This window comes from Dendrobates tinctorius, unplaced genomic scaffold, assembly GCF_039654945.1.
Source record: "Dendrobates tinctorius isolate UK_male_01 unplaced genomic scaffold, ASM3965494v1 ptg000097l, whole genome shotgun sequence".
Lineage (NCBI taxonomy): Eukaryota > Metazoa > Chordata > Amphibia > Anura > Dendrobatidae > Dendrobates > Dendrobates tinctorius.
The window spans coordinates 28,480,892-28,506,947 of record NW_027361765.1 but is presented as its reverse complement, the minus strand read 5'-3'; the positions used below and the strand labels follow the sequence as shown (position 1 = coordinate 28,506,947).

At 43.6% G+C, this 26,056-nt stretch overlaps 1 protein-coding gene across 4 annotated transcripts in view; it reads right to left on the bottom strand.

Moving 5' to 3' along the window:
* The window catches only part of ZNF280D (zinc finger protein 280D), a 274,432-nt gene that overhangs the window by 195,722 nt on the left and 52,654 nt on the right, over positions 1 to 26,056 (bottom strand). For 3 of the 4 annotated variants that reach the window (XM_073586999.1, XM_073586996.1, XM_073586997.1), the window contains 5 exons: positions 17,055 to 17,169; positions 11,575 to 11,790; positions 9,997 to 10,200; positions 9,818 to 9,927; positions 7,154 to 7,383 (listed from right to left, as the gene is read on the bottom strand). In XM_073586999.1, the coding sequence (XP_073443100.1) occupies positions 7,154 to 7,383; positions 9,818 to 9,927; positions 9,997 to 10,200; positions 11,575 to 11,790; positions 17,055 to 17,169 (875 nt within the window). The remainder of the gene's footprint in view (positions 1 to 7,153; positions 7,384 to 9,817; positions 9,928 to 9,996; positions 10,201 to 11,574; positions 11,791 to 17,054; positions 17,170 to 26,056) is intronic. The other variant, XM_073586998.1, reaches the window with a different exon arrangement.

Sequence of the window (26,056 nt, the reverse complement as noted above, 5' to 3'; positions counted from 1 at the left end):
CCAAACAGAGGTCCTAAGACAAACCTGTCTCCCTAATGAAGACTATCACAATGTCCTTTTCTGCTGATTTAGAAACCAGAAGTTATTCAATCAAAACTGCTGCTTTTATCACAAGCAAAAATACAACAATTATTCATGTGTAGTCACCAAACAGACTTGTGCTGATTACTGGGAAATGTAATTAATCTGATTGGCAGAGTGCAGCACAAGCGACTTTTACTTGTAATGAAGATGATTCCCTGAACACAGTGGGGGTCACATATGAGATCTGACATTATGCCCTTTAACCAGCAGCTATACAAGATAATTCATATATCAGCAAAGTTATGCTCCTCGCTGGCCACCAGGACTAGCTATGGCCTGTTTCACACATCAGTTTTTCAAATCAGTCAAGATCCGCCGTTTTGCAAAAAAAACGGATCCACCATTTTGCTTGGCGGATCCGTTTTTTTTCCCCATTGAGTTGTATTACCGGCGGATCTTGACGGATTGCCATCCGTTGGATCCGTTTTTTTGCGGATCCGCCAAAATTTAGGCGTCCGCCGACATGTCTGGACAGACAATGCAACGTTTTTTCGGGCGGCCGGATCCACAATTTACATTGCGCATGCCCGGAGGATTTGCCTCGGACGCAAATTTAACCCTAAACCCTGTTCTCTCTCCTCCCCTGGCAGCGGTTCCTTTAAAATTCTTCCTTCGACGGATCCGTTAAAACAACGGTCCGGTGCCAAACGTTGTGGTCAGTACAGGAACGGATCCATTGTCCGCCATTTTAGCGGATTTTAACTGAGGAAAAAAACTGATGTGTGAAACAGTCCTATGCAGCAATAGTCTGGTATGTGGGAATTTACCATTCATGATGAAAACATAGCTCTGCGTGGTTTCATATGTATACCAGCTTTATAGAGCACACATTTCATGCCACAAATTTAAATGGAGCTTAAACCCTTCCCGACCTGTGACAGCGTATGCGTCATGTAAGTCGGTGCCAATCCGACCTGTGGCGCATATGCTGTGTCATGGGGAGATCGCCCTCCTGCGGGTCGGGTGACTGGGGTCAATGAAAGGTCACCTGACTCGCAGGTACAGGGGGACCTATACTTCACTGCTGCTGAAAGTGAAACAACCAATTAGAGCGATTGTAATATTTCACCAATGAAACTTGGCGAAATATTACAATCCAGCCATGGCCGATGCTGCAATAGCATGGGCCTTGGCTGGAGACAATGATCAGAACTGCCCCACCCCCCACGACTGACAGGGGCGGTGCGGCTATCTGCCGCCACCGTCAGAATTTTTCTCCTCCCGCCTTCTCATCCCTCCCCCCGTACATCCCGACGTCCCTTGGTCTTACTCCATGGGCGCCGCTATCTTCAAAAATGGCGGGGTTTCCACTATTTACGCACATCAGGGGGTCGCCAAACACGACATGGCACCACCATTGATTCCAGCCAATTTTGCGTTCAAGAAGTCAAACAGTGCTCCCTCCCTTCCGAGCACCGAACAGTGGTTTACCCCAACATATGGGGTATCCGTATACTCAGGAAAAATTGCACAACAACTTTGGTGGTCTAATTTCTCCTGTTACCCTTGGGAAGATAAAAAAGTGGGGGCTAAAAAAATCATTTTTTGGAGGAAAAAAAAAGATTTTTTATTTTCACTGCTCTGCGTTATAAACTTCTGTGAAGCACTTGGGGGTTCAAAGTGCTCACCACACATCTAGATAAGTTCCTTAAGGGGTCTAGTTTATAAAATTGTGTCACTTGTGGGGTTTTTTCACTGCTTAGGCACACAGGGGCTCTCCAAACACAACATGGTGTCCGCTAACGATTGGGGCTAATTTTCCATTCAAAAAGTCAAATGGCACTCCTTCCCTTCTGGGCCCTGCCGTGCGCCCAAACCGTGGTTTATGACCACATATGAGGCATCAGTGTACTCAGGATAAAATGAATCCTAAAATTTGTTGGGCAATTTCTCCTGTCACCCATGTGAAAATGAAAAAATTGATGCTAAAAGAATTTTTGTTAGAAAAATTAAAATGTCCATTTTTTCTTTCCACATTGCTTTAGTTCCTGTGAAGAACCTGAAGGGTTAATCTTTTTGAATGTAGTTTTGAGGAGCTTGAGGGGTGCAGATTTTAGAATGGTGTCACTTTTGGGTATTTTCTGCCATATAGACCCCTCAAATTGACTTCAAATGTGAGGTGGTCCCTAAAAAAATGGTTTTGTAAATTTTGTTGTAAAAATGAGAAATCGCTGGTTAACTTTTAACCCTTATAACTTCCTAACAAAAAATAATTTTGCTTCCAAAATTGTGCTGATGTAAAGTAGACATGTGGGAAATGTTATTTCTTAACTATTTTGTGTCACATTACTCTCTGGTTTAACAGAATAAAAATTCAAAATTTGAAAATTGCGACATTTTCAAAATTTTCGCCAAATTTCTTTTTTTTTCACAAATATACGCAAAAATTAGCGACCTAAATTTAGCACCAACATGAAGCCCAATATGTCACGAAAAACCATTCTCTGAATCGCTAGGATCCTTTGAAGCGTTCCTGAGTGATTAACTCATAAAGGGACACTGATCAGAATTGTAAAAATGGCCAGGTCATTAAGGTAAAAATAGGCTGGGTCATGAAGGGGGGTATGTGGGAATTTACCATTCATGATAAAAACATAGCTCTGCATTGTTTCATATGTATACCAGCTTTATAGAGCACACATTTCATGCCACAAATTTAATTGAAGTTTAAACTATCTTTATTTGGTTAGGTGTCTGATATACAGCACTGTGCAAAAGATGTGGAAAACTTGCAAATTAAAAATACCGAAAAAAAAGTTTTTTAAAGAATTTTTTATCAATTAAAATGCAAAGTCAACGAACAAAAGAGAAATATTAATCAAGTAAAACATTTGTTGATGCTACTTTTGCCTTCCAAACAGCATCAAAAGCATTAATTCTTCTAGGTACACCTGCACAGTTTTTGAAGAAAGGGGGTTGTTCCAAATATCTTGGAGAACAGATCTTCCGTGGATGTAGGCTTGTAGAAATCTGTCTCTTCATGTTACCCCCATACAGACTCGATGTTGTGATCGTGGTTCTATTGGGCCATATCATCACTTCCAGGGCTCCTTGTTCTTTATGCTGAAGATAGTTCTTAACCCTTTGTGCATATGAACGCAACTGTACTTTCTGCACGGGAGTGACTGCGAAAAGGATTCTCAGGAGCAGAGTTTCCTCCATATGTGTCTGTTGCCGGCTATATTTTATAGCCTTCATCTATCTATAACAGCTTGGCTGTTAACCATTTGAATGCCACAATCAATTGCAGACAGTGGCATTTAATTGATGTCACAAGCTGGTGCATGTGACGTGATTGTAGGACACTAATGGGTTTTTCTTTGACAGCCGGGGCATGCTCAAGGCCACTGTCACTGCCATCTTGGTTATCCTTCAAAGCTAAGCTATACAAGATCTTCAAAAGGAGACCACAAATTTCACCATCTACTGCAATAGCGTGGCACTGCAATGTATAGTATTTCATTCCGGGGGGGAAAGAAAAATAAAGAAAAAAAAGCCTTTTTTGTTCTTAAAAAAAAAAATAAAATAAAAAAAAAAAATCTTTCTCCCGTAAAAAAATAAAATATAAAAGAAACATATTTGGCTGTCCACAACAGTTGACCAAAGTATGATATTAATTGACCCAATTGGTAAACACCATAATGAGAAAAAAAAAAAAAAATTGCAGATTTTTGGTCACCACTACCCCTAACAAAAAAAAAAAATAAAATAATAATACAACACCACATCTCATGCATCAGCACATAGTTCCATTGATGGAAAAGTAAAAACGCTACAGATCTCTGAAATGGTCGATAAACCCCCCCCCCACACAAACAAATGATACTACGTTGGAGGATGTGGGTTATCATAATGTAGGGGTCATCATTCTGTGTTTGGGGTTGTGCTAGCCAATATCGTAGGTGTATGATGTCGGAGGCCATCATATTGTGTTGGTGGCTGTATTATTCTGTTTGGGAAATAATGGGGGGGGGGGTCAATATTCTGTGTTAGGTGGCTGTCAGTCATTCTGTGCTTGAGCGCTGTGGAAGATAATGTGGGACTCATCATTCTGTGTTTAGGGCCTGTGAGGGAGATTCTGTGGTGCTTGGAGGGCTGTGGGGATCATACTGTGTTTAGAGGTTCAGTGAGGGCCATCAAATTGTGCTGGGGGAGGGGTAACCAAAAGGACCATTAGGCCGGGATCACACTACCGTGTGTGATGCGAGAAACTCGCACAAGTTTTTCCGCATCAACACCCGGCACTGCCGCCAGCACTCAGGACCGGAGCTGCGGATGCATGTATTTCTATGAAGCCGCAGCTCCGCTCCTGAGTGCCGGTGGTAGCGCTGGGTGTTGATGCCAAAAACTTGTGCGAGTTTCTCGCATCACACACGGTAGTGTGATCCAGGCCTTATAATGAGTATAGGGAGTTTTGGAGTGTTATACTTTTTGGGGGATATGGTTGCAATCAAAATATGTTGGGGCTATGGGGGATCATACGGTGTGGGTCATAATTCTGTATGATAGGGAGCTGCAGGTGATCATACTGAGTTGGCATCGTTATTCTGTGCATGTGATCCTTTTGGAGGACTGTGGGAGTCATCTTACTGTGTTGGGAGGTGTAGGGGCACCATACTGTGTACTGGGGGGCCGTGACAGGTTCAATATACTGTGCAGGGAGCTGTGGACCACCATAAGGTGCATGAGGGCGTTGTTGATCGCACAAGGGCTGAATAACAGAAGCAGTAGGACTTACTATTTATTGCAAACTATAAAAATCAGTGAATTACTGTATATGGTTTTGATCTGCTCAGTGATAGTATTTATATATTTAATATTTTACTGCCCAACGTTGAACAAAATTAATTTCAACATACTGGTTTGGCCCCCTGCAATAGTCCTGGTCTCTAATGTGGCCCTTTGGGAAAATTAATTGCCTACCCCCTGCCTAAGGCCTGTTTCACACTTTCGTTTTTTCAAATCCGTCAAAATCCGTTGGTTTCCGTAAAAAAACGGATCCGCCATTTTTTTGCAGGATCCGTTTTTTTTGTCCCATAGACTTCCATTAGTGGTTACCGCGGATCCGTCAAAAAAACGGATCCGTTTTTTTAAAAACGGATCCGTTTGCATCAGTTTCCGTCAAAAAAACGGAAACGGATCCGTTTGGCGGACACAAAAACGGAAGTGTGAAACAGGCCTTAGACAAAAGTTAAACTGTTGGCCTTTATTGGTCACTTAGGCAAAGGTGTACATGGCCTTCCGATTCTTCCCCGACTGATGACGGAGGATATGGGTCAGGCAGTTCGCAGTTTATGACCTGATCCTTTCTTATTTATTAGTCTGGTAGCAGCTTTCTCACTTTTTTGCTTTAGAAAATATATGAACTTCTGGCAAAGCTGAACATTCATGTGTAAGGAAGAGTCAAAGAAGATAGTCAACTGAAAGATCAGTCGCTACTTATGTGTATGGGGGTCCTAAAGGGGTTGTCCACCACTAGGACAACCTGTTTTTGATCAAAATGTTTGTCCCTCGTAAAATTATAAAGCATATATTAGACTCCCGTGGCGGCGGCGCTCCCCCGGTGTCTGCACTCGCCCTCCCCGGGGCTCTCAGGTGGTACTGTTACATGTGATGCTGGCTCCCAATTAGTGCTGGCATCACTGTCCTCGCCTTTGGACAAATTGATCATGAAGAGGAAGTCAGAGATCAGCTGCAGCTGAAGAGTTTGCGACTTAGGCATCATTCACATATCAATCTTTTGTTGTTCATGTGGCGTCAGTGAAACACAGACAGTCTTTGAGGCTATCCACAGAAGATTTTTTTTCTGCAAGTGAATGGGTTCACAAAAGTAAACGCGCAGTACTTAGATTCCATCCGCATCTGTTTATTTTCTACTTACTGATTGAAAAAAAAAGGCTTATTTTGCATAGGAGAAAAACAAATGTCACATACAATGTTAAAAAGCTAAAAATAGACACATCAGAAATGTATGAAAATCAGATTCAGTATACTGATGAAAATCATTCATTTTTTTCAGATGAAAGTCATAGTGGTTTCCAGTCTAAAAAGGAGCATTCTTAAAAGAGAAACTGTTGCCTAAAGTCACTCCAAACTGCAACTATTGGGTTACCTATGCCCTATTCTCACATATTAATAAAGTTCTTCATGTCCCTAACAAATGATTAAAATTTGCTTTAAGCACAGAAGTATATACATCTGTCATCCTATCCTACCTTAGGTAGGACTAGTTAGGGGGGGGGCATCACTTCACTCAAACAAGTCCGCTTCATATGCTGCAATCATGACCTTCCTGGGGATGATTGACATCTTTCCATTAGCTGCGATTCTCAGAAACGGCATCACTATGTGTCCTCCTGTGCAAGCTGGTGGCGTCGAGGAGAGTACACATAAGTTTTACTGGGCAGGAAGACAAGTATTTGCCAATGTGCCTGGACTATATTTTGGTTTGTATTTCTAAAGATTGCCAGCTCTTGTAAGCGAATATTCTGCACTTCTGCTAGAAATTCGATCATCAAGTACATTACATGACCTACTGTAGTTAAGTTTACTGCACTTGTTACAATAAAATAACTTTGTTACTACATAAAGTTGCTACTTTTCTACTTCAATATATCAGTATAGTGTGTGCACACTCTTTATATGTGTACTTGCATATTCACAAGTGAAAAGCTTATACTTTGTCTTTGCATTCAAGACATCACGCAGACAGTATCCAACTAGGATGCTAAGGACCCATCAGTAACATCAACTCCAGCACCCCACTTTTCAGCTACATGCAAATAGGACTTTGCCCTCATTCACAAATTTCTATAGCAAAATGGGTTGATTGTTAAATATCAGGGTTTGTCTGTACATAGTGAATCAAGTGTATTGTCCCAAATACTGCTCATATAAGAGGGTGGTTGTCCACTCCTGCACAGCGGCCCACCGGAGGATACCTCTGTGGGCTATTCCAAGCCTGCATGCAGGTATATACCACAAAGATTAATCAGATCTTGATATACAGTGAAATGCCCTCTCTTCAATGATTACACCCCTATAATGACCGTGGACTCTTGGTACTTACTTTATGTTGTTCTTAAGAAGTTTTTGACAGCTAAAACACCTGAATGTGGTGTGAGTCTTCTCTTCTTGATGTATCAGCTTTTGATCTCCAGCATAGCTTCCATAATAAAAGTCACTAACAAGCATGACCAACTTTCCTCTTTCAATATCTTCCACTGAATTTAGTGGTTTGGAAGCATCAGGGTTTATTATGCCATGGAACAAAATCTGCATTTTCTCTGGACAACAATACTGTAATATAAAAAGAAAAGGGAGATTTAAGGCTCAAGAATGGATTCAGAGGAGAAACTATTAATATTCAAATCATCCCCCCCAAAAATCTACATAACCTATTTTTAGGAGAGGTCATGAATGACAGGTCATGAATATCATGTCAGTAGGGGTTTGACTCTGTGCCAATGTGCTAAGAGTGAAAAGGTAATGCCAAATTTAATGCATCTACTAGACTTCTATAGCCTGTTCAGTCAGCTGACTAGTTGGGGTGACAGAGGACAGACCCTCAATCTGATATGCATGGACATTTTTTTTAAAAAAAGAAGCCATTAGGGCATTTGGGGCAATATCTATGTGTATTCCAAAACTGGCTGTGTTCACATACTATGCTGCCACAGTCACCTGCAGGGACAAAAAAAAAATAAAAAAAAAATTTTGCACCTCAGTCTAAGGCAGGGGTGGGGAACCTCAGGCCCCAGGGTCATTTACGGCCCTTAATGACCTTTTATCCGGCCCCTGGGCAGATTTTCAGGGACTGCAGTGCTTTGGCAGGGAGTTGTGTTTTGACTGCCACCAGCTCATTAATTTCTTCTTGCTCTGTGAGCATACACACGCAGTGTTCACTACTGAACACTGAAGGGTATGCAATGAAAGATTATATCCTGACACCAGTGCGAGTGTCAGGATGTACTTTGTGGGCGGAGTTTGTACGGCCCCCGAAGGATGGTATAAATATCCAAATGGCCCTTGGCAGAAAAGATTCCACACCCATGGTCTAAGGTTATGTTTACACATTGCGTTTTTGATGCTTTTTTCCCCCCTCAGGCAAAACCTGCTCTCTTGGAAGTAAAGAAGCAACTTCAAAAAAGCAAGTTTTGCAACGCTTTTTTTTTTACTGCGTTTTTGTCAGGGTGCATTTGTCTCGTGTCACTTGCTGATAAAGTTTAGTGCATAAAAAAAAATAATCTGAATCAACTTAATCAGGTTTTGGTACGAAAAATGCAGCAAAACCTGATATCAGCAGTTTTTTTTTTTGCACTACCCATTGTTCAATGAGTTAAAAACACTGCAAAAATGCTGAAAGAAGTGACATGCTACATTTTGCAAAAACGCAACATTCAGGAAAATAAAACCAAGCTGTGTGTACAACATTTCTGAAATCACAGATTTTGCTGGTACTGTGAAACACAGCCGCAAATTTGCATTAAAAAATGCTGCAAAAATGCAATGTGTGAAGATAGCCTAAGGCTACACTCACACATCCATGTGACACGTCCCATTGCGGTCCGTTTTTTTTCTCGGACAGCACACTGACCCATAGAATTTCACTGAAGACATATTTGTACTTCAGTTTTCCATCTGTTTGAAACTGATAAAATATTAAGAGTTAATGAACAGAAAACAAAATTCAGACAGTATACCCGATTAAAAAAAAACAACAAAAAAACCCCAAAAAAAACAAAAAAAAAAAGTCTATTTCACTCTAATGGTAACTTTACACAGATGTAAGACTGGAGTCCTACTTCAGGATCTATGCGCTCATTCAAGGCAAGAGGTTGGCGTGACTGATAGCACACCTTAGGTCCCAGTCCATAGTGACCCCTTCACCGGAATTACCGAGTTCAAATGCTTCAGCCACTTGCAATGCAAAAATGTACATAAAATCATGCAACTCCAAAAACCAAGTTGGAAAGTAGCATGGGGTGGTACTGTGGAGCTCTGTGCCTAAGCAGAATTCCACCTTTGCCAATTCAATCTAGTTGTGTCCCAGTTTGCACTGGGAGTGACAACAGTTATTCCACGAAGTAGCAGACTGTGCACAAAGAATGAAGCATGTGACATTTTAAAACTCCAATCCTCACTCAGTTGCATCACCCACTAATTTGTAAAGGACACTGCATAAATAACCATAAACCATAAGCTTCATGAAACAGGCTTGTGCCTGCTGCTCAACCTTGGAAACATAATAATAATCTTTATTTTTTATATAGCACCAACATATTCCGCAGCGTTTTACAGTTTTAACACATTATTCCTGTCCCTGGAGCCTTTTAGAACTAACTTCACATTAGAGATTGTCCACCTTTAGGAACAATTTGGTTTTCACCTAAGTGCATGCGTTTGGGGTTGCAAGTCTTTTTTGCAATTGGGTTTGAAGAAAAAAATTGCAGTCAGTGAAATACTGCTCAAAAATACTGCTATGTGAATAAGGCCTTAACTGTAGTTAAGCTGATGACATATCCTGAGATGCCTCAGTGACATCAGTTAAAAGATTTTTAATCTATCCTGCCATTTAAAGTCCATTACATTATTACAGAGAATCCCATATTTTAAAATGTAATTACAAGACTGACACAAACTCATAATATTTTTATAGATTTCTGTTCTCTTTCTTTCTTGACTGCTTCATGGCCTGAAAAAGCAAATAGGCCTAGTCAGTGAACATTATTACCGTCATGTGTTTCTTCATAGGCTCCAGAAGATTGAAGTGTATGTTGCACTTTGGACAAGCCCGAGGGAATGGTGTTCCATTTTTTGTTGGAGTTGTGGCTGCGTTAGTACCTAGATACACACAAGACAACAGTTAACTTGTTCTTTTGGGAAATGGTTAATAGAAATGATTTTAAATACCTTTAGCAGGAGTATTTTGCAGTAGGGTAGTTTGTTGTTGCCTAGCAGGTGACGACATTGGGTTAGAAGCTGTAATAGATGCTGCAGCCGGCCTTTTATCTGCTATATTCTCGTTGGTTTTGGGCTTTTTTGGAGAGACATTAATAAAGTCAACAGTTGAGGGGCGTTTTTCTATTAATGCATTTTCATTTCGTCCAATGTTTGCTTTAAAAGAGAAAAAAAAAAAAAAAAAATTTAAGACAATGACTCACTTTTCCATACATCATACCTAGTCATAGACCTTTAAAGTTAAAGGGAATCTGTCACCCATATTTAGTGATATCATGTAAAGATATCACCCAATTGTGCGTCCCATAAGAATTCTATTAGGATTTTTTATTCCCCCTGACTCCGCACCTTTGAGGCATAAATATCTTTATCATCTTGTTGGGGATGTATGCAAATCGCTGCGGTCCAGGCCGATGGGCGAGGCTAGTCGCCTTCTTTCCATCCTCCTCCTCGGCTTGCTGCACGTAATCTTCATCTGTGAATATCACAGATTACGTTGGTTTCCGCGCTTGCGCATTGTAAAGGCTTCCGGCGCCTGCGCAGTATGCTTAGGCCAACTGTGGGCGAAGCATATAATCGCTACTGCGCCGGTATTTTCCAGCGCGGTCTATGCCCCGAAAGTCTTCACATGCAGGACACACTTCCGGGGCATAGACCGCGCTGGAAAATACCGGCGCGTGCGCAGTAGCGATTAAATGCTTTGCCCACAGTTGGGCAAAGGATACTGCGCAGGCGCCGTGGGCCAACGTTATCTGTGATATTCACAGATGAAGATTACGTGCAGCAAGCCGAGGGGGGGGGGGGGGGGGAGACTAAACCACGCCCATCGGACCGCGGCGATTTGCATACATCCCGAACAAGATAAAAAAGGTATTTATGCCTCAAAGGTGCGGGGTCAGGTGGAATAAAAAATCCTAATAGAATCCTTATGGGACGCACAATTGGGTGATATCTTTACATGATATCACTAAATATGGGTGACAGATTCCCTTTAACCTGTTGTCAGGCTTGTATTTTTGTAAATATTTAGTAAATTATAATAAGTACTTTACAGTCTCATATATTCTAAGTACTGCAGCCTGTACTGCTTCTCCAGCCTATAGGCTCTCTGTAAGTGTCCAGAAATCTGGTCAATCTCTAAAAAATCTGCTTAGTGACAAACAGTAACTACTTAACACACAAATAACTCCTGGACAGGGATGATACGGGGAGGGGTTACATACAGTAGCTGTCCTTCATATTGTATGCAATGCTCGTGCTGTGAGAGGAGATGAGATGGGGACCAGTAGAGACAATGTAACCAAACATTATCCAACTATTAAAGCTGGATATACTATATGTCATACACCTACAGCGGTCTAAACAATGAATGGAATGTTTTTTTTCTTTACCATACATTTTTCTCTCTTGTTAAACAGTTGTATCTCTGTGTGTTATTGTTTTTCCTGGTATCCAACATTAGAACATTAACATAAGCTCAAGTTGTGTGGATTTAGTGGTCATTTCAAGCACAAAAATCCATTTTGATACCTGCTGCGTTTTGCATAAACATAGTTTGTTGTGTTTTCTGGGACTGCAGTAGTAAAGGCTGCTGAAGACCTGGTGCTACATTGCTGAGGTTCTGTGTCATAGATGGGACTGGAGGAGTAGGTCTATGGATAAAAGTGGGAGCCGTCCTTGCTGGAGCTGAAATGGGGCGGAATTGGGGTAATGGCTGCAGTGGCCGGACTAATGGAGAGCAGCTTCCTGTAACAAATATAATATACTAAATTTACCATAGATTACTTCTGGTAGACAATCAAAATGAGCGGTTTCTATGAACAGTTTACCAACCCATAGACCACTGAAAAGCTGACATTTTATAAATGGAACATATACTGCATTATAATTAAAGTACTCACCATCAAACCTTTTATCCTCTAAATATATTGCAATCATAATATTAAATAGCACTATGTACTTACAATTGCTCATTTTGCCTTTCTACCCAATTAATTCTTCTCTTTTCCAAAAACCTGACTAGCTGAATTTAATTGAAGATCTATCAAGAAACAGGTAGTCAATTTGTTCTGTATTGGTCATCAGTCACTACACAAGTCTCTGGCCAGTGAGAAGGAGGGAACAGCTGGGTCAGGAGGTGAAGAAGCGAATGATAAATACAGGGACAAGAGACTTCCTGTTTCTACATAGAGCAGAGAAAAGAGAAGAATTAGCTGGGTAGGAAGGCCAATGAGAAGTTGTAACTAAGTACACAGTGCTATACAAAATGATGACTGCAATATGTTAAGAGGATAAAAAAAAAAAAAATGATGGGAGTGTTTCAGTCTGGCAGGGAGCATACTTCGTGATAACATTTTTGCAGACTAGCATTTTTTTCCCTTCTATCTTATATGCTCGACCTATTACATCTTTGCTTATACTTTTATTAACACCTAGAGTAATGACTATCGTCTCTGGTCTTAGAAAGTCATGACCTGTTTATATTACAACTTAGGCTCCATCTGCCAACAATGTGACCCACATCACTCAATATTTCAAAAAAGCTTCAAGTTTTATACCACGTTATAATAAGAGAGAATATATATATATATATATATATATATATATATATATATATATATACAGTCATATGTAAAAGTTTGGGCACCCCTATTAATGTTAACCTTTTTTCTTTATAACAATTTTGTTTTTTGCAACAGCTATTTCAGTTTCATATATCTAATAACTGATGGACTCAGTTATATTTCTGGATTCAAATGAGGTTTATTGTACTAACAGAAAATGTGCAATCTGCATTTAAACAAAATTTGACCGGTGCAAAAGTATGGGCACCCTTATCATTTTCTTGATTTGAACACTCCTAATTACTTTTTACTGACTTCCTGAAGCACTAAATTGGTTTTGTATCCTCATTAAGCTTTGAACTTCATAGCCAGGTGTATCAAATCATGAGAAAAGGTATTTAAAGTGGCCACTTGCAAGTAGTTCTCCTATTAGATTCTCCTATGAAGTGTGGCATCATGGGCTCCTCAAAACAACTCTCAAATGATCTGAAAACAAAGATTATTCAACATAGCTTTTCAGGGGAAGGATACAAAAAGTTGTCTCAGAGATTTAACCTGTCAGTTTCCACTGTGAGGAACATAATAAGGAAATGGAAGAACACAGGTACAGTTCTTGTTAAGCCCAGAAGTGGCAGGCCAAGAAAAATATCAGAAAGGCAGAGAAGAAGAATGGTGAGAACAGTCAAGGACAATCCACAGACCACCTCCAAAGACCTGCAGCATCATCTTGCTGCAGATGGTGTCACTGTGCATCGGTCAACAATACAGCGCACTTTGCACAAGGAGAAGCTGTATGGGAGAGTGATGCGAAAGAAGCCGTTTCTGCAAGCACGCCACAAACAGAGTCGCCTGAGGTATGCAAAAGCACATTTGGACAAGCCAGTTACATTTTGGAAGAAGGTCCTGTGGACTGATGAAACAAAGATTGAGTTGTTTGGTCCTACAAAAAGGCGTTATGCATGCGCTGTATTGTTGACCGATGCACAGTGACACCATCTGCAGCAAGATGATGCTGCAGGTCTTTGGAGGTGGTCTGTGGATTGTCCTTGACTGTTCTCACCATTCTTCTTCTCTGCCTTTCTGATATTTTTCTTGGCCTGCCACTTCTGGGCTTAACAAGAACTGTACCTGTGTTCTTCCATTTCATAACTATGTTCCTCACAGTGGAAACTGACAGGTTAAATCTCTGAGACAACTTTTTGTATCCTTCCCCTGAAAAGCTATGTTGAATAATCTTTGTTTTCAGATTATTTGAGAGTTGATTTGAGGAGCCCATGATGCCACTCTTCATAGGAGAATCAAATAGGAGAACTACTTGCAAGTGGCCACTTTAAATACCTTTTCTCATGATTTGATATACCTGGCTATAAAGTTCAAAGCTCAATGAGGTTACAAAACCAATTTAGTGCTTCAGGAAGTCAGTAAAAAGTAGATAGGAGTGTTCAAATCAAGAAAATGATAAGGGTGCCCATACTTTTGCACCGGTCAAATTTGGTTTAAATGCAGATTGCACATTTTCTGTTAGTACAATAAACCTCATTTGAATCCAGAAATATAACTGAGTCCATCAGTTATTAGATATATGAAACTGAAATAGCTGTTGCAAAAACCAAAATTGTTATAAAGAAAAAAGGTTAACATTAATAGGGGTGCCCAAACTTTTACATATGACTGTATATATATATATATATACATACACACAGACATACATACACACACACATATATATACATATACACACACACAGTTGTGGCCAAGAGTATTGACAACCCTGCAATTTTGTCAGATAATACTCAGTTTCTTCCTGAAAATGTTTGCAAACACAAATTCTTTGGTATTGTTATGGAAATATATATGTATATGTATTTCATATAGATCTCACTTGCCTGCTATAGGCTATATACTCCATATACTCATGTATTCTTATATAGCCATATGCATACAGAGACATAGTCACAGTTTGAACCTTACAACTAGTTGGTGGAAGTTGACCTGCTACCCAGTCATCTCATGATAGCATTGTCTTCAGACTTCAGAAATATCTAGCAGACATAGGGAATGAGGAAGTAAGGCCAGATGGTCCAGCCGATACTGGAGACTTGCTGACGAGTGCAAGACTCTGGACAGTAAATCACGTGGTGTCTAAGTAACCCCAGGTCGGACACCCATATATGTTCATGTATTTAAACTGACCAATTAGATAAGAAGTAAAGCCTTTGTGTTAATGAGTAACCATTCCTTTCTGTACAGCTGATAAAACCAAGTATATTTAATAAAGTTTCCAGAGTTCTGAGAGTTCTGCTGGAATGAGTTGTTGCTAACCAAGTGTAGCTTCCTCTTTTCCTTTGAGCGCTCAATAAGACTCTGTCTAATTAGGACAGGCCGCAGCACACACAGAGATATATATCTATATCAATCAAAAATCCACATCAGTATTATTATCTTCATTTAATTTGTCTTAAATGAAAAAACACAAAAGAGAATGAAGCAAAAAGCAAAACATTGATCATTTCACACAAAACTCCAAAAATGGGCCAGACAAAAGTATTGGCACCCTCAGCCTAATACTTGGTTGCACAACCTTTAGCCAAAATAACTGCGACCAACCGCTTCCGGTAACCATCAATGAGTTTCTTACAATGCTCTGCTGGAATTTTAGACCATTCTTCTTTGGCAAAATGCTCCAGGTCCCTGATATTTGAAAGGTGCCTTCTCCAAACTGCCATTTTTAGATCTCTCCACAGGTGTTCTATGGGATTCAGGTCTTGACTCATTGCTGGCCACCTTAGAAGTCTCCAGTGCTTTCTCGCAAACCATTTTCTAGTGCTTTTTGAAGTGTGTTTTGGGTCATTGTTCTGCTGGAAGACCCATGACCTCTGAGGGAGACCCAGCTTTCTCACACTGGGCCCTACATTATGCTGCAAAATTTGTTGGTAGTCTTCAGACTTCATAATGCCATGCACATGGTCAAGCAGTCCAGTGCCAGAGGCAGCAAAGCAACCCCAAAACATCAGGGAACCTCCGCCATGTTTGACTGTAGGGACCGTGTTCTTTTCTTTGAATGCCTCTTTTTTTCTCCTGTAAACTCTATGTTGATGCCTTTGCCCAAAAAGCTATACTTTTGGAAGAATGTTCTCTGGTCAAATGAGACAAAACGTTTTAGGCTTTTTCAGGTAAGTTTTGGCAAACTCCAGCCTGGCTTTTTTATGTCTCGGGGTAAGAAGTGGGGTCTTCCTGGTTCTCCTACCATACAGTCCCTTTTCATTCAGACGCCGATGGATAGTACGGGTTGACACTGTTGTACCCTCGGACTGCAGGGCAGCTTGAACTTGTTTGGATGTTAGTCGAGGTTCTTTATCCAACATCTGCAATCTTGCGTTGAAATCTCTTGTCAATTTTTCTTTTCCGTCCACATCTAGGGAGGTTAGCCACAGTGTCATGGGCTTTAAACTTCTTGATGACACTGCGCACGGTAGACACAGGAACATTCAGGTCTTTGGAGATGGACTTGTAGCCTTGAGATTGCTCATGCTTCCTCACAATTTGGTTTCTCAAGTCCTCAGACAGTTCTTTGGTCTTCTTTCTTTTCTCCATGCTCAATGTGGTACACACAAGGACACAGGACAGAGGTTGAGTCAACTTTAATCCATGTCAAATGGCTGCAAGTGTGATTTAGTTATTGTCAACACCTGTTAGGTGCCACAGGTAAGTTACAGGTGCTGTTAATTACACAAATTAGAGAAGCATCACATGATTTTTTGAACAGTGCCAATACTTTTGTCCACCCTCTTTTTTATGTTTGGTGTGGAATTATATCCAATTTGGCTTTAGGACAATTCTTTTTGTGTTTTTTTCATTTAAGACAAATTAAATGAAGATAATAATGCCAAAGAATTTGTGTTTGCAATCATTCTCAGGAAGAAACTGAGTATTATCTGACAGAATTGCAGGGGTGTCAATACTTTTGGCCACAAGTGTGTATAATATATATATTATATATACACACACTGATGACCCATGATCATTAATGTCTGAAGCACACCAAAAAGTCATGAAATCTGGACATTTTTGAACATGGCTAAATAGGAAACTGAAGCTTTTGGATGTGTGCACACAAGGTCTTTTTCAAAAAAGCACCCAGAAAATGCTCAAAAGAGCAAGCCTATTATTTTCGGAGTCGGAGGAGAAAGAAATACAAACACCAGTGCTTTCTACAATGGTTTCCTATTGAAAAGCCAACTGAAAAACAACAGGGTTTTCTCTTTTTGATCTTGTAGGTTTTATATGGTTTGTGACCAATGTGAACATGCGTTTATGTTCTGCATGTGTACCAACTCGGGTCAAGCTCAATCTTTGTGGTTTTGCTTCAACTGAAAAACACGTTTTGCGCACATATATCTTTAGAGGATTACATAAAACAATCTGTAAAATAAAGAAAATCCATACCTGATGGGGTAAATGTTTGCAGGCTTTGGTATTGTGTTAATGCTGTGTTTGGTTGCAGTGTATACATTACATTTGAACTGCTAGTGGAAGTTTGGGGAGAATTCATGATGTATCCCTGGGAGGGAAAAAAGTACATATAAAATATAGCAAAAATGACAGCAAATCACACATAAGTGAAATATAAATAAAGTCACTGTGCATCATTACTTTTTTCTCCCCATCTTTGCTTTTTAAAAACAAAAAAAACGACAATAGATTCAGAACAGGCAGGAATCCTGAAGCATGAACCATTCACCTTCATGTTATGTTAAAACCTGCAGACTAGCATCTACAAGGACTTATGCGGACAACCATACTATTCATTTGAACTTCCCTCTCTTTAGCTTGTTCTATATGCCGAATGCATCTTGGAAAACTCAACATGCCCTACTTTAACTCCCATATAAATTGCCAAAATAGGCATGAAAATTGACAACAAAAAGACAAAATATTGAATAAATGTTAACATTAAGACAGTTCTGGCACAAGAAATAAATCGATTCTTGTCCCTGTTTATCACATCCATATTTTTATCTTTTTTTTTTACTTATGCATGACCAAGAGGACAAAAAATAAATAAAAGCACAATACAAGAACACAAAACACAGTTTCCAACAGGGATACAACAAAAATCAAAATCATTTGAATCCTTAAGGATATATAAACCTTAGAAGCAATTAAGCACAAGGAGAGCAGAGGACAAACTGCATCCCACCACCCCATCTATATTATTATAGAGCAAATTCTAAGAGGTATTGCACCTGACCCTAGGTCCGCAGTAAGACACCGTGAGAAAGGATGAAGAAAAAAGACAGAGGTAAAAAACAGAAAAAACAGCAGAGAGGCAATAAGCGATTACTAAAGTAGATAAAGAAGTTGGTCACATTCATCTGGCAACCCTCTATTCTCCAAGAGGAGAACCTGATAATTGTGAAAAACTGGAATTCTAGCCATTAATAACAGCAAAGATGTATATCTTTGTACTGTGTTAGCCAGTAGATAGAAGAAATTCAGAATTGAGAGTCCTCAGTGGTTGATACCTTTTAATGGCTAACTGAAAAGATGGTAACAAATTGCAAGCTTTCCAGACCACTCAGGTCTCTTCATCAGGCATTGACTAATACAACATCAGAAGAGTCACATTATTTATGCACAACACAGCACAGAAAAAAATGCAATAGATAAGACAAGTGACGTGAAGCAGAACTGTCATTATGGGAGAGGGATAGACATAAATATTGAACAGTTCATAGATAAGGAGTCTGGATATTTTATTGTCCTCTGATTGGAGTCTGGTTCTGTGTTGTGATGCCCCCACAAGGTCTTAGGAGCAAATTCCTTAATTGATGTAAAAAGACATAAATCCATGCGACACATTCATTCCAGCATTGAGAGTGTCAAAGGTCGTCATGGGTTTGTACTCCCAGACTTTTTTTCTCTCTGAGATGTGAAGTTACCTTTCAATACCAGTAATTTCATGTCCATGGTGCTGTGATCAGGCATACAAAAATGTTTTGCCACAGGTAGATCTATTCTTTTTTCTCTTATTGTGTGGCAATGAGAATTCATCCTTGTTCTAAGCTTTTGCCCGGTCTCCCCCACATACAGACCCCCAGTTGGACATTTACAACAGTTTTTTCATGCAAATTGTCAATCAAAGCTGTGCGCTCTAACATCAGCATCACTTCATTTATTTTTGAGAAGCATAGCAAGTATAGTAATATGTACATGGCATGTGGAATGTCTGTATGTCACAATGAGAATCTCACAATGATGGAGAAGTGTCAGTATGGGTTCCGAATTAACTACATGGTTCTACCTTATACCAGAAGGGCATAAGAAGTCTACAGGACTCTCATTAAAGTGGGAGTGGATTGACAACATATGTGAGAAGGGAAATATGCTTTAATGTCCCCTCGATAGAGAGCTCTTAGTCAACTTCCCTTAATGTCAGAAAGCAGGGGGATAGTTGGCCTTGCGGATCGATAAGAAAAGAAAAACAAAAAAAAAACAAAAAACACACTTTTGCGGAACTCCAGTACCCACATACGCTAGTTCAAAGGGTGTCCCATCACTAGCATATGAAGATTTATCAGGCACTCATGATTGGAAAACCAGTCATCTAATCCAGGAGTGAACTACTGACTCACCAAGACCGGATACAAGGAAGAAAATTGAAGTATAATGTGTGAGCGAACCATAGGGTCTTTACAACAGGTGGGCGTATGAGAATAGACCCTAATGTAGGGTGGTCCTTGAGTCCTTTTAGAAATTCTGGTTCCAACCAAGAAGAGGATGAAAGGGGTATTTTTGTAAATCTCAACTCAAGCTGTCCCTTTGCCATGTCTGCACCAATCTAAAATGCTAAATAAATGGGAAGCAACATTGGAAAAAGGAGATTTTTGTGTACTCACCGTAAAATCTTTTTCTCTTAGCCTCTAATTGGGGGACACAGAACCATGGGTGTTATGCTGCTGTGCACTAGGAGGAGACACTATGCATAATCTGAAAAAGATTAACTATGGCTCCTCCTCTGCAGTATACACCCCTGGACGGCATCAGCCTTCTCCAGTTTTGTGCAAAAGCATTAGGAGGAAGTTAACAGAAATAACAACCATGCCTGTAATAAGGCCACCATGTACGAGCTCAAAGAACAATATGAGAACTCAACCGTAACAACGGCTCGTAAGGGCAACAGGGTAGGAACTGTGGGGTGGGAGCTGTGTCCCCCAATTAGAGGCTAAGAGAAAGAGATTTTACGGCGAGTACACAAAAATCTCCTTTACTCTGTCGCCTCATTGAGGGACACAGAACCATGGAACATACTAAAGCAGTCCCTGGGTGGGAAGCAATGGACGAATATTGTGCAGACAGGTCCCTAAACTTGGGACACTGCCGCCTGCAGAACCCGTCTACCCAGGCTCGCATCCGCTGAGGACTGGGTATGAACTCTGTAGTGTTTCGTAAACGTGTGTAAGCTAGTCCAAGTGGCCTCCTTACACACCTGTTGTGCCGAAGCCTGGTGCCGAATGGCCCAGGAGGCCCCGACCGCCCGCGTAGAGTGTGCCGTGATACCGGCCGGAAGAGAATTGTTGAGGCGGTAAGCCTCTTGTATGGTGGACTTGATCCACTTGGCAAGGGTAACTTTGGAAGCCAGCAAACCCTTGCGAACGCCTTCCGGAAGAAGGAAAAGGGAATCAGACTTCCGGAAGGGTGCAGTCCTAGACACGTATTTATGCAATGCCCTGACGAGGTCAAGCGTATGCAGAGCCTTCTCCACTCTATGAGCCGGAACCGGGCAAAGGGATGGCAGTGAAATTTCCTTATTGAGGTGGAAGTTGGAGACAACCTTCGGAAGGAAGGATGGGACTGTACGGAGAACCACCTTGTCCTGGTGAAAGGCTAGGAAGGGCCGTCTGCAGGAGAGTGCTGACAATTCAGACACCCTGCAAAGCGAGGTGATTGCCACCAGAAAAACCACCTTCTGTGATAGAATGCGGAGGGGGACTTCCTTAAGGGGTTCGAAAGGTGGTGGTCCCACATTTCCAGTGGACGTCTGTAGGGGGGAACCAATCGGGAAACCCCCTGGAGAAAGGTCCTTACTTGCGGCTTGTTAGCGATGCGCCTCTGAAAAAGCACTGAGAGCGCTGACACCTGGCTCTTAAGAGAGACCAGGGATAGCATGGCGTCCAGGCCCGATTGGAGAAAGCCAAGGACTTTTGGGAGGGAATAAGGGAGTGGAATCTGGCCGCGAGATTCGCACCAGGTGAAGAAAGCTTTCCAGGTAAGGTAATTAATCTTGGCGGAGGCTGGCTTCCGTGCCCTGATCATGGTTCTAATGACGTCCGGTGAGAGTCCTGCCTGGGTTAGAACCCAGGTCTCAAGGGCCACGCCGTGAAGTTGAGGGCCCCTGAGTTCTGGTGGTAGAACGGGCCTTGTGACAAGATTGGGACGGTAGGGGAGACGACAGGGGACGTCTGCTGTAAGATGTACGATGTCGGCGTACCATGTACGTCTGGGCCAGTCTAGCACGATCAGGATGGTTGGAACTCCCTCGTGTTTGATCTTCCTCATGACTCTGGATATTAGGGGGAGAGGTGGAAAGATGTACAGAAGCTGGAACTGGGTCCAGTCCTGAACCAGGGCATCTGCTGCGAGCGACCGCGGATCGCGTGTCCTGGCCATGAAGTTGGAGACCTTGGCATTGAGATGGGATGCCATTAGGTCCACGTCCGGGGTCCCCCAGCGATGGCAGATCTGTCGAAAGATTTCAGGATGGAGAGACCACTCTCCCGTGTCCATTCCTTGTCTGCTTAGGAAGTCGGCTTCCCAGTTGTCCACACCCGGAGTGTGGACCGCAGAGAGTACCGACCTCGTGTCTTCCGCCCAATGGAGGATATGTGCCACTTCTCTCATCGCCTGGGTACTGCGGGTCCCGCCTTGGTGGTTCACATATGCCACTGCAGTGGCATTGTCCGACTGTACTCTGATATGAGAGGCTGCCAGTAAGTGACGAAAGGCTCTCAATGCCAGGAAGATGGCCCGAATTTCCAAGACGTTGATGGGCATGTTCACTTCCACTGGCGACCACTTGCCCTGTGCTCTGTGATGTAGGTGCACCGCACCCCAATCTGTCAGGCTCGCGTCGGTGGTCAGGACCTTCCATTGACCCGAGAGAAAGGATTTTCCCGTTGCCAGTGAGGTTGGCTTGAGCCACCAGTGCAGGGACCTCCTGGTTGCCGATGTTAGCTGGAACTCCGTCGAGGGAGAAAGGATTCCTGTCCCAGGACTTGAGGATGGCTAGTTGAAGAGGCCTGAGGTGAAACTGGGCAAATGGCACCGCCTCCATTGCCGCTGCCATACTGCCGAGGACTCTCATGGCAAACCGGAGAGATCGGGGGGGATTGCGGAGGAGTATGTGAACTCCTAGACGGAGAGCCAGTTCCTCGTCTCTGGGAAGGAGCACCAGACCCCTGGAGGTGTCGAATAGCATCCCCAGGAAGGTCAGAGACTGACTCGGGGTAGTCGATGACTTTTGTAAGTTGACTAACCAGCCCAGGCGACTCAGAGTGTCGATTGTGATTGAGACGCTGACCTCGCAGTCCTTGAAGGTGGAAGCTTTGATGAGAAGGTCGTCCAGGTATGGAACGACTACTATGCCTCTGGAGTGTAGAACGTCCATGGTGGCAGCCATGACCTTGGTAAATGTTCTGGGAGTTGTGGCGAGTCCGAACGGGAGAGCCACGAACTGGTAGTGGTCCTGGTCGATTGCAAACCTGAGAAATCTCTGATGGGCGGGAGCAATCGGTATATGCAGGTATGTGTCCTGTATGTGTATGGAGGCGAGATATTGTCCTTGCTCCATGGATGCAATGATGGACCGAAGGGACTCCATACGAAAATGACGAACTCGTACATACTTGTTGAGTTGTTTTAGGTCTAGTATGGGCCGGACGCTGCCTCCTTTCTTGGGGACTATGAATAGATTGGAATAGAACCCTCGGAAACCGGTACTACAACTCCTGCTTGAAGGAGAGAGGAAACACGAGCCTTTTCTGGCGGTTTTGGTGGAACAGAGAGGAAGAACAGGTTCGGTGGACTGGAAGTTAACTCTATCTTGTATCCGGAAGACACTATTTCCCTGACCCACCTGTCTTCTGTAATAGGCAGCCAGACTTGCTGAAAGAGTAGAAGTCGCCCGCCTACGGGTGGGGTGTCTTCCGGAGTTCGTGAGTCATGATGAGGAGAAATTCTGAGGTTTTCCTCCTTTGGGCTTCGCCTGGCCTGTTTTTGACTGCCAGTTCCTGTCTGGCCTCTGCGCCGCCCGTGGGTTGTCCCTGCATGGAGAACGGTTACGATTTTGTGCTGGACGCGAGGCGGACCATCCCGAAGAATTCCGAAAGGATCGGAATCGTGTCTGGTTACACCGTTTGAACGTGCGTTTAGGTTTTAGTTGAGGGAGAGAGGTACTCTTACCCCCAGTGGCATTGGATATCATTGTGTCCAACTTTTCACTGAAAAGCCATCCACTGAGGTACGGGAGATGCGTGAGGAACTTCTTTGAGGCCGCATCCACTTTCCATTCCCGCAGCCAGAGGATATGCCAAATCGTGATGGCGTTTGATGCTATCCCCGCTACACCTCTTGCGGAATCCAGGGCTGCATGAAGCATGTAATCTGCTACCACTGCTATTTGAACCGCTTGGTCCGACAGCTCAGAGTTTGAAGCTTAGAGGCCAGTTTGCAATTTTTTGGCCCAAGCCAGAATGGCCTTGGCCGCCCATACTGAAGCGAACGCGGGAGCCAGGGAGGCCCCTGCCGCTTCAAAAACTGAACGAGCCATGCATTCTACCTGCCGGTCTGCAGCGTCCCTGAGGGTTGAGCTTTCTGGCAGTGATAGGACGGTCTGTGCTGCTAGCCTAGAGACTGGGGGGTCCACTTCAGGCGGATCTGTCCACTCCTTGGTGTCCTTTTGTGGGAAGGGGTTCCTAGCCTCCATATATTTGCAATTGGTGAATTTGTTCTCAGGCTGCGAAAACTGCTTAGTAAGGATCGCCTGAAATTCCGGGTGGCTAGAGAAGACCTTAGGTGGTTTCAGAACACCTTCAAAGCAAATCTTGTGTTCTGGGGCTTCCAGGGTTGGATCGGAAATGTCCAGCACCCGATGGATGGAAGAGATTATGTCCTCAACTAGCGCTGTATTGCTAGGGGTACAAGGGACCAGAGACCGCTCCGTTTCATTGTCTGAGTCGGAGTCACAGATGCCTTTCGAATCTTGCGTATCGCTGAGGCGTTCCCTGGTGGGCGAGCTGGGGCGAAGGCCTTCTGTCGTCGGGGATCGCTGTGGAGATCTGCGTTGTCTGTCTCTGGTAGGGGACGGTCTAGGTGACCTGGAACTACGATATCTCTCCCTAGAGGGGGATGACCGTGTGCTATGGGATGACGCAGAGGAACGCGACGTGTGGGTGCGCTTATGTCTGGGAGAGACAGAAACGGCCTGTCCATGAGTGGAGCTGTCCCTTTGCTGGGTAACGCTCATAGCCGAGACATGACCCTGGAGCAATGTGGAGGTTAGGTTATCTATGGACTGCGTCATAGACTGCGACATCTGGGTAGCCCATTCCGGCGTGGTAGCAGCTGCTGAAGCATTGATAGGAGCCTCTTGGGGTTCTGACCCAGTATTCTGGGTACAGTCCCAACAGTGCGGGTACGTGCTGCCACTGGGGAGAGTGGTTTTGCAGGCTGTACAGAATGCATAAAAGCAGTCCTGCCTGGTTCTCTTGGACCTTGAGCCCAGCATAGTGCACAGAGTGCGGAAGGGCTGGCTATGAGAGGGCCCTACAGGGGTGGCAATGCAGGGAAAAACCTATAGGAGAGCCTTACAGGGAATCTGGATTCACAGTTGAGTAAAAAAAACCCGAGCTGTGATCTTACCCCACCAGCGTACCCCTAGGTCCAGCGCCGAAGATCCACAGTCCTGTGCCCCCCAGAGACTGGCTGGTGTGGTGCTGCTGATGCCTGCAGCAGAAATGGCCGCCGAGAGGATGAGGAGGGAGAAGAAGGGGCGGAGAGCTGAGAAAGAGCTGTGTGGAAACACGCCCTGTCTCGATCCGCCCCTTCTATGACACTGTAGAGTGTCATATTTGTCATCCGGGGGGCGGGTCGGGGGGGGCGGAGAGGAGTCGGCGACTTCAGCTAGGCCGAAGCCGTGGCCTAAATTAGTTACCGATGCCCAGAAAGGGCTCCAGGCCGGCGCGGAAGTCCGGGAGGGGGTCAGATCTGAACCGGACTCCCCCCGGATTGAAAGGCAGGATAGCGGTGGGGCCACAATCAGAAGCGGGGCCCTGTGATGGGTTCCCCTGATGCGCTATGGAGCTGGTGCTGCCGCAGAGACAGGGGTGCAGGGAGCCCTGTGTCTGTATGTGCCATGCCTGCCCGCACCCCCCCCCCCCCCCGATAGGAGCCCGCAGCCGGGCTCCCTGGATACTGTGAGCTGCAGATTGCCGTGGAACAGACCCTACCTGAGGTGTCTCAACCCAATTCCCCCAGAGGGGGATTAGGGAGGGTGCTGCTGTCACCATCAGGGGGCTTCTTCCTCGCCTCGACCTCAACCCAAGACCAAAAAGGAATTGGAGGAGGGGGGTCTCGACTTCGAACCAGCACCCGCAGGACTGGGGAAGGAGCGACATAGGGAACAGCCATCTCAACTTCAACCGGGCACCCCATAATAGGGGGCCGAGGAAGGAGTCATGCCGGGAGTCTCACAGGAGACCCACTTTTCTTCATCTGTCATCCGGAAAAGAAAAAACAGAGTGAAAAAGAGAAAAAAATTCTTTAGGTGTGCCTCCTATGCGACACTAAGCAAAAACTGGAGAAGACTGACGCCGTCCAGGGGTGTATACTGCAGAGGAGGAGCCATAGTTAATCTTTTTCAGATTATGCACAGTGTCGCCTCCTAGTGGACAGCAGCATAACACCCATGGTTCTGTGTCCCCCAATGAGGAGACAGAGTAATATGAAAATCGGGGAAGGTGGTACCTTCTTAAGACTAGAAACAGCACAGTAAAGGCCCCGTCACAAATAGCGATCTCACTGGCGAGATCGCTGCTGAGTCACAAGTTTTGTGACACAACAGCGATCTCACCAGCGAGATCGCTGTGACAGCGATAGGCCCCTCCAGCCGGTATCGCTGATCGCTCTTGGAAACCTCTGGACATTTTTTCCCATCGCTTGTCTCCCGCTGGCCAGCACGCATCGCTGCGTGTGACAGGCGGGAGACCAGCGATCAGCTGGTAACTAACGTACACATCGGGTATCTAAGGGATGCACGTCCCTTGGATACCCGATGTGTACGTTAGTTACCAGCTCCCTGTATCAGCGCGCTGGTAACTAACGTACACAGCGACGCCGCGCGCTCGGCGTCGCTGTGCTGATCGCTGGTGAAGCTGTTTGACAGCTCACCA